Source organism: Rhinichthys klamathensis, unplaced genomic scaffold (assembly GCF_029890125.1).
Source record: "Rhinichthys klamathensis goyatoka isolate OS25496 unplaced genomic scaffold, OSU_Roscu_1.1 h1tg000442l_1, whole genome shotgun sequence".
In the NCBI taxonomy this organism is placed as follows: Eukaryota; Metazoa; Chordata; class Actinopteri; order Cypriniformes; family Leuciscidae; genus Rhinichthys; species Rhinichthys klamathensis.
The window spans coordinates 570,907-586,013 of NW_026606938.1; the positions used below are offsets into that span (position 1 = coordinate 570,907).

Here is a 15,107-nt window from a genome sequence, read left to right on the forward strand (position 1 = left end):
ACTTTTATGACTCCTATATATTATGATATAGGAGAATATGGAGCTCATACTCAAGAAGAAAAAAACACCTCAATTTTATTCAGAGGCCCAAACTTTATTGCTATTGCTGATATTTATGTATATCTGATTGCTTCTAATGTAAATCAATGAGATTGTTATAACAGTATAGCACAGTACTTACATGAAACGCCTTTAAATATCAGTTGTAACTCTATTTCTACCAAAAATATGTCTTACTAAGATGATATTTAAATCTTTAGTCTTATGATCAAAGCTCGGTGTTTTAATTGTGGGGGTAAAGCATATAATGCAATGCAATGCAATGATAATTTAGAGATGAACAAATAAACATTTCTCAAAAGCCTGATGTCTCATATTTGATACTAAAATTTTAGCATGATTTTTCTAAAAAAAAATACAATTAAAAAAATCAGATAGAAAATAAGTAAAAATTTCACCGCAAAAAGACATGTGCCACAACCTAAAGGTGGACATTTTTAGAATCATACTAAAAAGTTATTTACTTGCTAATAAAGTATGAACGGTCAATCAGACAAGAGAAGGCATGTAGTAGATTGTGTACAACAAAGATTTGTTCGCGGTGATAATTTATTGTCCTTAGAAATTTGAGTATCAAATATGATACAGTAGGCTTTGCAGGATTAAGAATAAAATATATGTCTGATTCTGAGATTCATTTTTTTTTACATTTTTAACCATAATGCATCTTGACACACTTGCTTTTGCCAGAAGACTGGGCATGTTGCACATGTTTCCCTTGAGGATCTGCCACAAAGGGCAGACGGCAGAAGACCTAAACTCCACCTGCCCCAGATCTGAGTCACTGGTTGTATGAGACGTATTTGATCAGGCAGTGCGGACAGATGATCATAGAATGCAAAATACACACTATTGAGGAGCCCATGTTGACTAGTGAAATCCAAGGGTAATTACAGCACAACCCACTCACCCAATGTGGATCTGTTCTTGCAGACAAGCCAGCAGTGATAAGCAAACAAGAACGCTAGGCTCACTGAGAACGTGGAGGCAGCGAAAAACAGGAACATGATGTGAAATTTGGCTTGGGTATCAGGCAGGCCATTCTGTGAGAAACATGGAGAAAACACCACAAACAGGCGTAGACTGAAATAAACAAACAAAAAAACAGATCAGGCCTAATTCAAGCTATTGGCTGCTATATTATCTAGTTGATAAACAGTTTTACAGAATATAGTATGTCTGGAATACTCAAGTTACATAAAGTTGTGAAATTAAACTTGTGGGATACATGGTCCCTATGGACAGTCTATTCTAGACTAGAACATTTTTTGAACAAGCCTACATTTCCTTGTCTACTGCATCTAACAGAAAGTGTAACTTACTGTAGGTGTTGTGCTGAGGGAAACTATTAAAACTACAGGAACTATCAATGTCTGTGATTGACTCAGTCCTACCAAATACTGGATTAGACGCTGATGTGTTTTACCATCAACCTTTCAAAATAAAAATAAAACATTGTTTTTATTGAGTACTCCAGTTGGTGTGTTATTCAATTAAAGACAGCCTATCTGAACATTCAAATGATCTGTTTCCTAATATAAGCCTAATAAATTAATAATTCATACTTACAGTCCAGAACTGAATGAAATACTGCAAGTCTGTGGCAGTGACAAAGAGGCAATACAACAATGAATATGCTAGGAAGAGCATGAAAAACTTGTAGTTGGCGAAGCCCACGCAATTGTTCACCCTGTCAAAGAAGACAAAATGCCTATTAGCCTCAATAAAATTGGATATTAATATCTATTTTTATTGCAAAATACTGCCCAACATACACTATAACAAGGGAAAATGGGCAGTTCCCTTTCGAGGGAACTCGCGATGCGTCACTTGACGCTTTGGGAACGCCCCCAGCGTGCATGCGTCTGAGCATCAATGTCAACTAGTCCAATGGAAAGAATGAGCGTCACGGGCGGGTGACGTCATGACCAGGAAGGGATAAAGGCTCACCCGGTGAAACGCGGCATTAGCTTCTGTGTCTCAGCAAGCGATTTGTGTCATTTTGTCTCTGTCTATTTACTGTTGTCTGTTGCGGAAAAGGATGGAAACTAAACAAGTGTACAAACAGTGTGCTTCTCCCTGCCCGCGTTATTTAACGGGTGGGGACACACACGAGCTTTGTGTCGTTTGTTTGGGAGTGGAGCATGCGGTCTCAGCCTTCGAGGGGGCTGAGTGCCAGCATTGTGAGATGTTACCGCTTCGCATGCTCCGCTCTCGCCTGTCACTCTTTGATAAAGAGAGTGGGCAGGCTCGCGATCCACAGGGATCAGGACCCGCGTCTGCTGAGGCAGCGCGGAGAATGCATTCCTGGGGATCGCAAAAGGATCTTTCGGAGGGGTTGGAGACGGGTCCAAGGGCTCTTTCTCCTTCCTTACCCGAGAGATCCAGTGCTCTCTCCCCGGTGTCGGAAGCACGCTCTGCGGTTTCTTCTGCCCGGGGAGAGAGCCCTCCATTACTTTATTGCTCTTCCTCCGAGGAGGTTGATGCGATGAGTGTGGAGAGTGTAAGCACACACATGGGGGAAAGAGATTCACAATTTATTTCCCCAGCATATGATGAGCTGGTGGATGTTATGTCGCGGGCTGTAGAGAAATTAAATATTGAATGGCCATCTGAGAAGAAGGGCGCTCGTCCTAAAAGCAAATTAGATGAGCGCTTTTTATCTTCCACCACATTATCTCCACCACGAGGGCTTCCATTTTTTCCCGATTTGCACAATGAAATTTCTAAATCGTGGAATAAACCATATTCATCACGTCTTTTCAGCCCTCATGTTAACACTTATTCGAGAATAAGAGGGCTGAAAGAGTATGGTTATGAGGCGATGCCCCAGGCGGAAGAGAATTTAGCCAGTTATCTTTCCCCTGGTCCCGCATCGTCTCTGAAAGCCTCGGCTTTGCCCACTAGACCGCTTAAAGCCACTTCGGTGTTAGTGGGCAAAGCTTATACGGCAGCAGGTCAAGCTGGAGCATGTCTGCATACTATGGCTGTGCTCCAGGCTTATCAAGCTGACCTGCTGGGGGATCTGGATAGTAGTGAGGGAGTCAGTCATGACGATATTCGTGAACTTCGTCGGGCTACCGATCTTTCTCTCAGGGCTACTAAGGAGACCGCCAGAGCAATTGGGCGGTCTATGGCAGCCTTGGTAGCTACTGAGAGACATTTATGGTTAAATCTGTCTGAGATTAAAGAAAAAGATCGAGCTTTTTTATTAGATGCTCCGCTTGAACCTTCTGGTCTCTTCGGCGACGCAGTCCACGCGGTCGTCGAGAGATTTCAGGAGTCAAAGAAACAAGCGGACGTTTTTAAAAAGTTTATCCCTCGCCGGGTCCAGCCCCCTGGGACTGCTGGGCGTGAGCAGCCCCAGCCGTCGAGCTCATCATATCGTGTGCATCAGAAAGAGAGTGTTGCGTCTCGTGCACCTCCACGTAGAGACTGGAGACGGACGCAACCCTCTCAACCGAAGTCTTCTAAGTCGAAGCCGGATCTGAGGACCGTTCTTCAGGCGAAGAAGACTTCGGTTCAAAAAAAAAAAAGGTCCTGATGTTCATGCATCAGGCCTGTGAGGACAGCCCCGACCGAAGTGGAGCGGTGTACACCTCATTATACGGTGCCCGTTCCATTTCGGGGTCCTTACGAGACCGTTCTGCCAACCCTGCCACCCTTGGTGCTTCAGGGCGCAGCGGTCTCCAGCGAGTCGCTGATGCTATGCTGCGGCACAGCATCGGTTTCGCGCCCTCTGAGGGGGGCCTTAGAGCGGCCAGTTCAGGTAGTTCCTGCCATTATGTTTCAGGCTCCGGAATTGGCTGTCTCGATAACACCAGAGACCAGCCTCGAGAGGCTGGTTCCCTTAGTAAATTTTCTGGCAGCGTGGAAGCTTCTGCCGAATATTTCTCATTGGGTCCTGCAGATTGTAGAGAAAGGATACAGAATCCAGTTTGGTTCTCGTCCTCCTCGTTACAACGGGGTGCTGCCCACAGTGGTGCATCCCGAGCAGGCTCTTGTAATGGAGCAAGAGGTAAAGGCCCTGTTAGCAAAGGAAGCTATAGAACAGGTGTACTCACCCGACAGAGAGTCGGGTTTTTACAGCCGTTATTTCATTGTTCCAAAAAAGGATGGGGGGTTGCGTCCCATTTTAGATCTTCGTCTGTTGAATCGTTCAGTACAGAAACTCAAGTTCAAGATGCTGACACTCAAACAGATCGTGACTCAAATCAGGTCCGAGGACTGGTTTGTCACGATAGATCTGAAGGACGCCTACTTCCATATCTCCATCCTCCCTCAGCACAGGAAGTTCCTAAGGTTTTCTTTCGGGGGCAAAGAATACCAATATCGGGTTCTTCCTTTCGGTCTAGCTTTATCACCCCGCACGTTCACGAAATGCGTGGATGCAGCTCTAGCCCCTCTCAGGCTTCAGGGCATACGTATTCTGAACTACATCGACGACTGGCTGATTCTGGCGGAATCAGAGCAGTTGGCGGTTCGGCACCGAGGTGTCGTTCTCGCCCATATGCAGATGTTGGGGTTGAGGCTCAACGCCAAGAAGAGTGTTCTTTCTCCAGTACAGAGAACCACTTTCCTTGGTGTGGTATGGGATTCAGTGACGATGCGGGCCACTCTATCGCCCGTTCGTGTAGCTGCTATCCTGACAGCCACCAAAGAGCTAAAGCTAGGCCAGTCACGCACTGTGAAACAGTTCGAGAGACTGTTGGGTCTCTTGGCGGTAGCGTCCAACGTGATTCCTTTTGGCCTGCTGTACATGAGACCTTTACAGTGGTGGCTAAGGACCAGAGGGTTCTCCCCGAGGGGAAACCCACTTCGTATGATCAAGGTCACGCGGCGGTGCCTTCGTGCCTTAATTATATGGAGGAAACATTGGTTCTTAACCCAGGGTCCGGTATTGGGAGCTCTTTGCCATCGTGTTACGATCTCGACAGATGCTTCCCTCACCGGCTGGGGAGCGGTAATGGAAGGCCGCTCGGTTCAGGGTCTGTGGAAAAGTCATCATCTTTCGTGGCACATCAATTGCCTGGAGATGATGGCTGTCTTCAATGCGTTGAGACAGTTTCTCCCAGACCTGAGGGGCCATCATGTGCTTGTACGAACAGACAACACATCAGTGGTCTCTTATCTGAACCGTCAGGGGGGTCTGCGGTCGCGTCCGCTCTGCAAACTGGCGCACCAGATCCTCCTGTGGTCTCTGGGGAAGGTACTCTCCCTGAGGGCAGTGTATATTCCTGGGGACCAGAATGTGGGGGCAGACATCCTGTCGAGGCAGGAGCTGAGGCCAGGGGACTGGAGACTCCACCCCGAGGCGGTGGAGAAAATTTGGGAGTTTTACGGCCAAGCAGAGGTGGATCTGTTTGCGTCTCAGCACACGACGCACTGTCCACTTTGGTTCTCCCTTACTCACCCAGCCCCCCTGGGGCTGGATGCTATGGTGCAGACGTGGCCGAGGCTACGTCTGTACGCATTTCCCCCTGTTGCTCTGCTCCCAGGAGTTCTGGAACGAGTCCGCCAGTACGGAATAAGCCTACTGCTTGTAGCACCACGCTGGCCGAGTCGGATCTGGTTTGCGGACCTGATCCATCTCTTAGACGGTCCTCCCTTGGAGATCCCGATCAGGAGAGACCTTCTGTCTCAGGCCGGGGGCACAATATTTCACCCTCGACCAGAGATTTGGAACCTGTGGGTTTGGCCTCTGAGGGGGCCCAACTCATAGAGAGTGGTCTCTCAGCTGAGGCTGCTGAGACCATCCTAAGCTCCAGAGCTCCAGCTACTAGGAAACTATATGCGCTGAAATGGAAAGTTTTTTCTGTATGGTGTCACCGACATCAGTGGGATCAAGTTAACTGTTCTGTGAACACAGTACTCGAGTTCTTGCAGGAGCGCTTTACGTCAGGTTTATGTCCTTCCACACTTAAGGTTTACGTGGCGGCCATTGCGGCTTACCACGCCCTGGTTGGGGGTACATCGTTGGGTCGAGACCCCCTGATTACACGTTTCCTTCGTGGCACATTGAGGCTGAGGCCTGCAACTCGCACTAGGGTGCCAGCTTGGGATTTGGCAATAGTACTAGAAGGCCTGTCTAGGGCTCCATTCGAGCCCTTAGATTCGGTTTCAGAGAAATTTCTTACCCTTAAGACTATCTTTCTGCTAGCTATTTCGTCCCTTAAGAGAGTTGGAGACCTTCAGGCCCTTTCGGTTTCCCCCACTTGCCTTGAGTTTGCACCGGGGATGGTCAAGGCATTCTTATTTCCAAAACAGGGATACGTCCCTAAGGTGCCGACCTTGATTCCGAGGCCTATCGTGCTGCAGGCTTTCTGTCCTCCTCCTTTTACATCTGCGGACCAGGAAAGGCTGAACCTCTTGTGTCCAGTGCGAGCACTGGATACTTATGTTCATCGGACATCTTCTATGAGGAAGTCCGACCAGTTATTTATTTGCTTTGGATCACCTAAGAAGGGTCTTCCTGCTTCTAAACAGACGGTTAGCAAGTGGATAGTCGAGGCTATTTCACTTGCATACGAGTACTCTGACCATCCGTGTCCCTTGGTGGTCAGAGCTCACTCAACGAGGGGTATGGCGGCCTCTAAAGCCTTGTTATTTGGGGTTTCCCTCCAAGACGTTTGTGATGCGGCAGGCTGGTCCTCACCGCTCACATTCGTCAGGTTTTACAGTTTGGACCTGGATGCTGCCCCAGGTTCTCAGGTGCTTAGTGCTTAGTTCCAACAGACTGACACTCAGGTACTTGGAATTCTGGCGTTTTGGGTATTCTCGTTCCCAAAGCGTCAAGTGACGCATCGCGAGTTCCCTCGAAAGGGAACGTCTCAGGTTACTACTGTAACCATAGTTCCCTGAGAAAGGGAACGAGACGATGCGTCACCCTGCCATACTTCCTGCTTCCCTGTGATCGGCTTGCTTCGACTTTTTGAAGCTAATGCCGCGTTTCACCGGGTGAGCCTTTATCCCTTCCTGGTCATGACGTCACCCGCCCGTGACGCTCATTCTTTCCATTGGACTAGTTGACATTGATGCTCAGACGCATGCACGCTGGGGGCGTTCCCAAAGCGTCAAGTGACGCATCGTCTCGTTCCCTTTCTCAGGGAACTATGGTTACAGTAGTAACCTGAGACGTTTTTTCCTTAAAAGCTATTTCCTTTCTACCCTTCTTGATGCTAATTTTGTTTGTGAAATGTAATGTAATCAGATTGATTCAGCTCATTTAAATAATATTTTTGACTTGAATAAAACATTTTTACAGTAGCGCATTACTAACTAGCTACACTATGTAACTTTTGGCCCTCTAGTGGCTGTTGCATAAAATTAATAAATAGTAAAAATGTACTATTTATTTATAAATTATCCTTTGTTTTAGTAATGACATTGTGGCCATGGTTACAGGTGATCATGTCACTTATGCAAATTAATTAATAAATAACAAAAGAAAGAATATATACGGAGCCCAGAACATGATGTGGACAAAAATATATAAATCATGGCCACGGAAATATATAAATCATGGCCACGGTTCTCTTGTTTTAGTAAATTGTGGCCACGTAGAACTAAATCATTACCTCATTTTGATTTAACTAAAACAAGTGAAGGAATTATTACAACGTGGCCATGATTTAGTAAAATGATTATATTGTGTACAGGATTTAAAAATGAGGGAACGAATTAGTAAAGTTGTGGGAACAAATTTGATACAAAAAAAAAATATGATTTTTAGAAAAAAAATTAAGCATGAAGGTCCATCTCTAAATCTAACCATCAGTGGGGTGTAAGCTGAGCGTAGAAATTCACTAAAATTAGTCACCAATTCACCAAAATGTACAATTATACCACCAAAAATGTTCACTTTATTAGGCTACCTTATGGATTCACCCTAGTGTAGCTTTAATGGCAAAATCAAATAATGTGTGCTAGGAAAATAATGATTGTTTTGTTGGTCTAATAGAAACCTATAGAAATGTTTGGTACATGTCTTCCTTCCAAGACCAAAAATCTTTTTATTCTTGCTTTGCGTTTAATCTACTGAGCTAGTACATACCACGGACAATGGTGATCCATCTTTAAAATGCACCTGTAAAACAGCAGAGGCAGGAGCTGTTGAAATGCAACACAGCAAAATCTATTATGTGTTGTGTCTTTTAAAAAAGGAGAAAGACATACATATCACAGGCAGAGCAATGATGACATCGATCAGGCTTCAGCAGCAGACAGCGATCACAGTAGCGGACAGCTGTATCAAGACAGCTTGTTAAAATACAGATCGATAGGATTCACTGAAGACTGAAGACAGATTGAAACAAATGTAATTGTCTGCGGCCATTATTTGTTACTGAGCCTAAATCTAGGCTGAATGGACTGTTACAGACTTGCCATGCTAACAGTGATGTCTTTGGCACAATTAGGATGTGCTGAACGTAAAGAAAAGTGCCCACCTCCTGACATTGTGCGCGTGTAAATGGGCAAATCCTTAGCAATTCTCCTCAAGATTTCCTGTTGAGATTCTCTCCGATCTTCACGCTCTAATAGTTCCTTGTCAGGATGTGACAGGTGGAACTGAAAGGAACAGACAAAAAATCAAAACATTTTGATGTTTCCTGTGTGACAAGCAAGCACGGTCTGCACTCGGAGAAGTGAGAGGAGTACGAATGATTGCCAGTTTGAGCCATATGTGGTTTCTCTATTACAGTTGGTTTCTCATTCCCTCAGCATGAAATAATAACAGCTTCCAGTGAGGTGCTATAGTTACACCAACGATCACATGCCATTTACAACCCAACATGCTGTTTTTTCAATAAGCGTAACCAACAATTCATCCTAAAAGCTGTTATACCATACATTTACAAAATTACAATGCTAACAGGCAAATAATATTCATTATAAGCCAACACCTCATGAGTCATAGTGAGTATGCTGTGCAAAATAACACTTCAATTACTTAGAGATGGCACAGTTTACACCACATTCTGATGACTTTAGTTGTCTGCTACTAATTATTGGCGTTTACTTTGAAATGAATAGTTATTATTAATATATCATTTATTTCTATTCTCAAATTTACTCACCTCTTTGAGGGGGTTCATGGGTTTTGTGAAGATGGTTTGCCAGTATGACCACAGGAACATTATGAAAAGCACATGATAAACCAGGAGATAAACTACTGTGATACAAAAGAAATATTGAAAGCTGATTAAAAAAGATCATTACATCATTAGTGGTGCTCCCTAAGGGAATTGCACATGACTATGGTGAGGGATTATTAAACTTATTCAACTTTGGTGCATAGCATAACTCAATCATGTGGTTGGTTGAGGAGATGTGTTTTTTTTTTTTTTACAATCAAGACAAATGATAATACGGGTGAAAATGTCCAATGGACTTACATTAGCATGACTCCGGTCTTCAGTGTCACATGATCATTCAAAAATCATTCAACCATTTATAAACATTCAGAAAAAGCACAAATCATTATAAATATTTGCTCCAATTAAAGGAAAGAAATTGCCATTGAAATTACCTATTAAAAAAAATAAAAAATAAAACATTGTAGGAAAAGGCTAACTTACTTTTCTCTCCCATGTTTTCAATAGATTCTGCAGAGGAAAGAGAAAGAAAAAGGTAACAATGTCACTACGATTTTGTTAATGCTGTATTTTTTTAATTCTGCACTGGATATTATTGTATAAACAGTAGGACTGAAACTCCTTGTGCATTTAGAAGGTCAGCGAGCAGCAGATGGTTCTGATCACAGTTGCTGGAACTCACGCTGTACAGAGACTCTTGATCAGATGCCCAAATTCACTAGCTCATGATTGCATCTCTTCAACTGGTGCTCTTTCAGGACGATGAGCTATTTTGTGGTGACGAGGTTAGAGATACTAACTATGACCACACAGGAACAAGCAGGGGGGAAAAGCTGTTTCAAAATCAAGATTGGACCACACGCACACAGATGACACAGAAGGAGGATTTTGTTTTGCACAGTGTGTTTTTAAAGAAATATTATTTTGAGGTTTGACACATTCTAAGCATATAGGCTCTTCAATAAATATCTAGTTGTTTAAGTTTACTAAAAATGCAGTGTCCTAAAAGCCTCATTAGATTAGCCTCATCTATGTGACTTGGGATGCACTACTCTGTCTTTATCCAAAATATGCTCTTTGAAAGATCTGGCACAAGTAAAAAAACAACAACAAAAAAACGCAATCCCAGGATACAATGCATCTATTATTAATTGAGTATAATAGATGCACAGTTTCAGGGGGTGCTTAAAAAGTTGTGATACATTTGTGATTTTGTAATAATTCACAAAAGGCATGTAAAGAATAACTGCAAGTTTCCAGCAATCACATTATATACTGTAATAAGGCCATTATCATCACACCTTATCATTCAACCCTCTCAATTCGAGCAATAAAAACTGTCAACAGATGACGAGACACATTATGACCAATTTCAGCAATTAAACCGTTTATTCTCCTGATGACATCAGTGTTGTTTAAGAAATGTGTTTGTTGCTAAACTCAACACGTGCAGCACAAGTGATTTGACAGCAGAAATAGGTCAAGTAGAGATTGGTGAGGTTGAGTTTGACAGCTTGGCAGTGAGATTACCTTTGAGACATTAGGATCAGCAGACAGTATGTTTATAACAACCTTTGTCACCATGGGTTGGGTAAAATAAAGATTTACTGACGCGCTGAAATAAATGCAACGAAACCATAGTAGTAGTAGTATTAACAAGTAAACAGATCTTCTTTTAAACCAGTGGTTCTCAATCTTGATCCTGGGGAGCCACTGCTCTGCACATTTTATATGTCTCCTTTATCTGACACACCCACTTCAGTGAATAGAGCTCTTTCCTAACGAGCTGATGATCTGAATCAAATTAAATGAGGGAGACATACAAACTGTGCAGAGCTGTGGCTCCCCAGGACCAGGATTGAGAACCACTGTTTTAAACTAACACTGTCTGTTACGGTTTTGGGTATTTGCATCATTGTTGCGATGAGCAAACAGCCCTGCTGAAAAATCCATCATAAACCAGCTTGAATTCAGTGTTGGTCTAGGCTGATTTAGGCTGATTAGACCTGGTATAGTTTAGCTGGTCCACCATCACTCCCACTTTCTATGCAGCAAACCAGCAACCCATGCTTGTCCCAGCATGCAAAACATAGGCTATGCTTGTGACCAGCAATGCTGCATTTTTCAGCAGGGTATAATCCCATTGAACCCATACAAACTAAATAGCCTTCAATTCATGCTCAAGATCAGACATTAAAGGGATAGTTCAGCCAAAAATGAAAATTCTGTCATTTATTACTCACCCTCATTTCGTTCCAAACCTGTAAGTCTTCGTTCATCTTCAGAACGCAAATGAAGATCTTTTTGATGGAAATTTTTGAGCTTTCTGTCCCTCCATTGACAGCTACGCAACTCCAATTTTGATGCTTCAAAAAGTCCATAAAAGATAGTTAAATATGAATTGAGCGGTTTAGTCCAAATTTTCTGAAGAGACTCGATCGCTTACGATAAGCAGATTTAATTTAGGCTTTACTCACAAATAAACATTGATCAGTGAACACGAACATAAGCTCAACCAAACATGCTTGACGCGCGAGAACAAACCTCTTGCGGAAGCTCAAACGTGCTGTGAAACATGAGAAGAAACCTCATAGGTTCTTGCGGAAGCACAAAAACGAAGCTGCTTGACGCAAGAGAACAAATCTTGTGGGTTCTTGCGGATATAAACATAGATCAGCGAACATAAAAGCTCAACCGAACCAGCTTGACGTGCGAGAACAAACCTCATTGGTTCTTGCGGAAGCTCAAACATGCTGCGAAACAAGAATGAACCTCATTGGTTCTCGCACGTCAAGCGAACATGAACATGTGTGAGTTGATTAATGTTTATATGTGAATAAAAGCCTAAATACAATCTGTTCGTCATATAAAGGGATAGTGTCTCTTCACAAAATTGTGGACTAACCCACTCAATTCATATTAATTAGTTTTATGATCTCTTTCTGAACCTTTTGAAGCGCCAAAGTGGTAGTTGTGTAGCTGTCTATGGAGGGGCAGAAACGTTTCATCAAAAAGATCTTCATTTGTGTTGGAAGATGAACAAAAGTCTTATGGGTTTGGAACGACATGAGGGTGAGTAATTAATGACAGATTTTTCGGTTTTTTAGTGAACTATCCCTTTAAAGCACTTCATGGTTTTTATTCTGTCAGTTCAAGTACAAAGCAAGGGGTGGGGTGCCTGGAGACCCACAGACTGCAGTTCAGCATAAACCAGTATAACCTGCCAGTGGGAACAGCCATTAGAAATGTGGCCTGGCCACTGACACTTCACTCAGTGAAGTCTCCAAGGAACATCACAAAGCAGCTGTTTTATGCACAGATATTTAAACGTCATTTGATGCTATTAAAGGAGTCCAAATACACACACAATTAGTCTTCAGAGAAAAACAGGGCATCCTCATGATCATCCACCATTCAAGAGAATAATAAAGCCTCTTCATGCTGTTTGGGAACATGATAGCAGATGTAATCAAAGGAGTGAATGATGTTAATGTGAACACAAACCTTTGCTTGTTGCGCACATACAAATGACACCGTACATAATAAAGCTTGAAGATGTTTTTAAAGTGCTCAGAGCTCATATTTACAGCAACAAAAGAAGGGGGAGAAATCAAGTTTTGTATGAGGGTCTTAATGGGTATGCCAACATTTTTCCATACAGTATTGCATATGGGTCAATGGCATGGTGCTATTTTTTTGTGGATCTACAGTATTAAGTTACTCATTAAAATACTTGAATACACCTTTTCTAGGAACATATTTGCATTTTCTGGATTATTATTGTTAGTTTATTTATTATTAAAATGTGTGGGGCTTAAAGTCCAAAATGTCTAGGTGGTGTTAACTGTCCTAAGATTGTAATAAAATTCAAAAATAAAAAATATAATAATGTCATATAAAAAAGCAATAAAACAGTTTTGTTTTTTAACATAGTTAATATGTGTATGTGTGTGTGTGTGTGTATACTAATATATATATATATATATATATATATATATATATATATTAGTATACACACACACACACATATATATATATATATATATATATATGTGTGAATTCAGGTCGATTGGGACAAATTTTGCCATTGAGATGACCGGGAAAATGTGTCCCAATCAACCTGAATTCCCAGAATTAAAATATATACAGTTTGTGTGTGTGTATATAGCCTATATATATATATATATATATATATATATATATATATATATATACATATAATCTTTTTATCATCTCACATGCTTATTAGTCACTGACCAATATTGTTTTTCAGTTTTATAATTAAGATGCAGAGATATGCATAATATTATATTAAGGGGCTCTTGTAGGCTCCAGACACACACATGCGCATAAAGAGAGGGGTTAAATAAATTAATCTTAAACAACTTGACACTAATTATGACCCACTCTTAGTCAATCTGTTTATAAGCAAATAGACCCGATCAATATCAGAGATAATATTGCTCTAGTAACAGAAGCAGACATATGCACATGGTCGATAAACCAGGTATTATTTATTCATTCACACCAACTTCATTCAGAAACCTGCTTCCAGTCTTACCTATGCAGAGCTGCACTACATACGCGTAGTAGGACCATGCCACGATCAGACTGATGAACAGCACAGGGATCCAGTATAAAACTCTCCAGCATTGATCGCTGCGCGAGCCCGACGGCGCCATCTTTCTATTAGAAGACCAAAAGTGGTCAAAACGACTAGTTCAGCCTCAGCGATCCCGCACTGCTGTTAAAACAGTCTCATGTCTTCCTCTGTGTGCAGATGCGGTTCGTCTGCTCCTGCATCCTCCGGTTCTCCGCTCGCTCTTGTTTGCAGTAGCACATCGGTACCGCCCCTTTCTACAAACTTACATGATGCTCACGCGATGCGGTGGTGTTAGCTACTACACTAAAGCATGGCTAGCCTACCGCTTTCTATCAAGTCTGCTGTATTTTATTTAGCAAACCTGTTGAGATTTGCTCTATCTATCTATTAGCTATATAGCCTATTTGTATTTATAAATCTATTTGCTATAGCCTATTTATAATGTCACAACAGCAATGTTAAACAACACATTGTTACACTATCATTATTTGGACCGGTTTCACAGACAGGGCTTAGATTAAGCCAGGATTAGACTTTAGCTCAATAAGGACATTTAAGAAGTTTTTATAAATATTCCTTAGAGAGAGAAAAACATGGCGTGCATCTGACAAAACAGTGGCACTGTCCTATTTTAAGATTTATCAGTGCAAGTTGCTTTCAGTTAAAACAGCTCAAACATCCATTTTAGTCTGGGTCTATAGGCTTAGAACCTTGTCTGTGAAACCGACCAAACGTTAAGAGGTCCATTCTCTTCTGATAAACATTTTAAATCAGTCTAAGCTGGTTTTTGATGGTCTTCAGTCTGGTCTGCTGACTTTTCAGTAGTTAGTGAGAAATTAACCTGCAGCCCAGCCAAATAGCCGAAAACCGGTTTTAACTGGGCTGAGAGACGAGTTAAAACCAGCTTTGACTGGTTAGTATAGGCTATTATCATCTAAGGAACCCCAAACTCTTTTCATTGTTACATTGTGCTTGACTAAACAAACATCAACATTAACCCTATAGGTCTAATCTAAAATGTTCACTATAAACACTTGAGTTTTTTTTATTTTTTATCAAGGCTCTTTTTTTAAAAAGGAAGCACACAACAGAAGGAATGACACAAAGTATTAGTTTGATTGTGGTTTTAATTTATTCAAACATTCTAAGCAATCTGAATACTAATGCATAAAAATTAGGCTATACACACAAACTGTAATATGCAATGTACAGATCTAAACCATGGTCTATATTCTGTAAAAAGCATTGAGACCAGAGCTACTTGTCACACAGTCATATTATAATGTTTCAATTAGAGAAAATGGTTCCATTATTTTAAAAAACACACATGACGACATGCCCCATAGGTC

The 15,107-nt window shown here is 41.9% G+C and overlaps 1 protein-coding gene across 1 annotated transcript in view; it reads right to left on the minus strand.

The window, feature by feature from the left end:
- Positions 1 to 14,047, minus strand: part of zdhhc2 (zinc finger DHHC-type palmitoyltransferase 2) — a 28,172-nt gene extending 14,125 nt beyond the window's left edge. The window contains exons 1-8 of the mRNA XM_056236266.1: positions 13,717 to 14,047; positions 9,639 to 9,665; positions 9,138 to 9,232; positions 8,508 to 8,628; positions 8,236 to 8,305; positions 8,114 to 8,146; positions 1,630 to 1,750; positions 971 to 1,103 (exon numbers count right to left, since the gene is read on the minus strand). Of these exons, the coding sequence (XP_056092241.1) occupies positions 971 to 1,103; positions 1,630 to 1,750; positions 8,114 to 8,146; positions 8,236 to 8,305; positions 8,508 to 8,628; positions 9,138 to 9,232; positions 9,639 to 9,665; positions 13,717 to 13,837 (721 nt within the window). The 5' untranslated portion in view covers positions 13,838 to 14,047. The remainder of the gene's footprint in view (positions 1 to 970; positions 1,104 to 1,629; positions 1,751 to 8,113; positions 8,147 to 8,235; positions 8,306 to 8,507; positions 8,629 to 9,137; positions 9,233 to 9,638; positions 9,666 to 13,716) is intronic.
- Between the last annotated feature and the right edge of the window lie 1,060 nt (positions 14,048 to 15,107).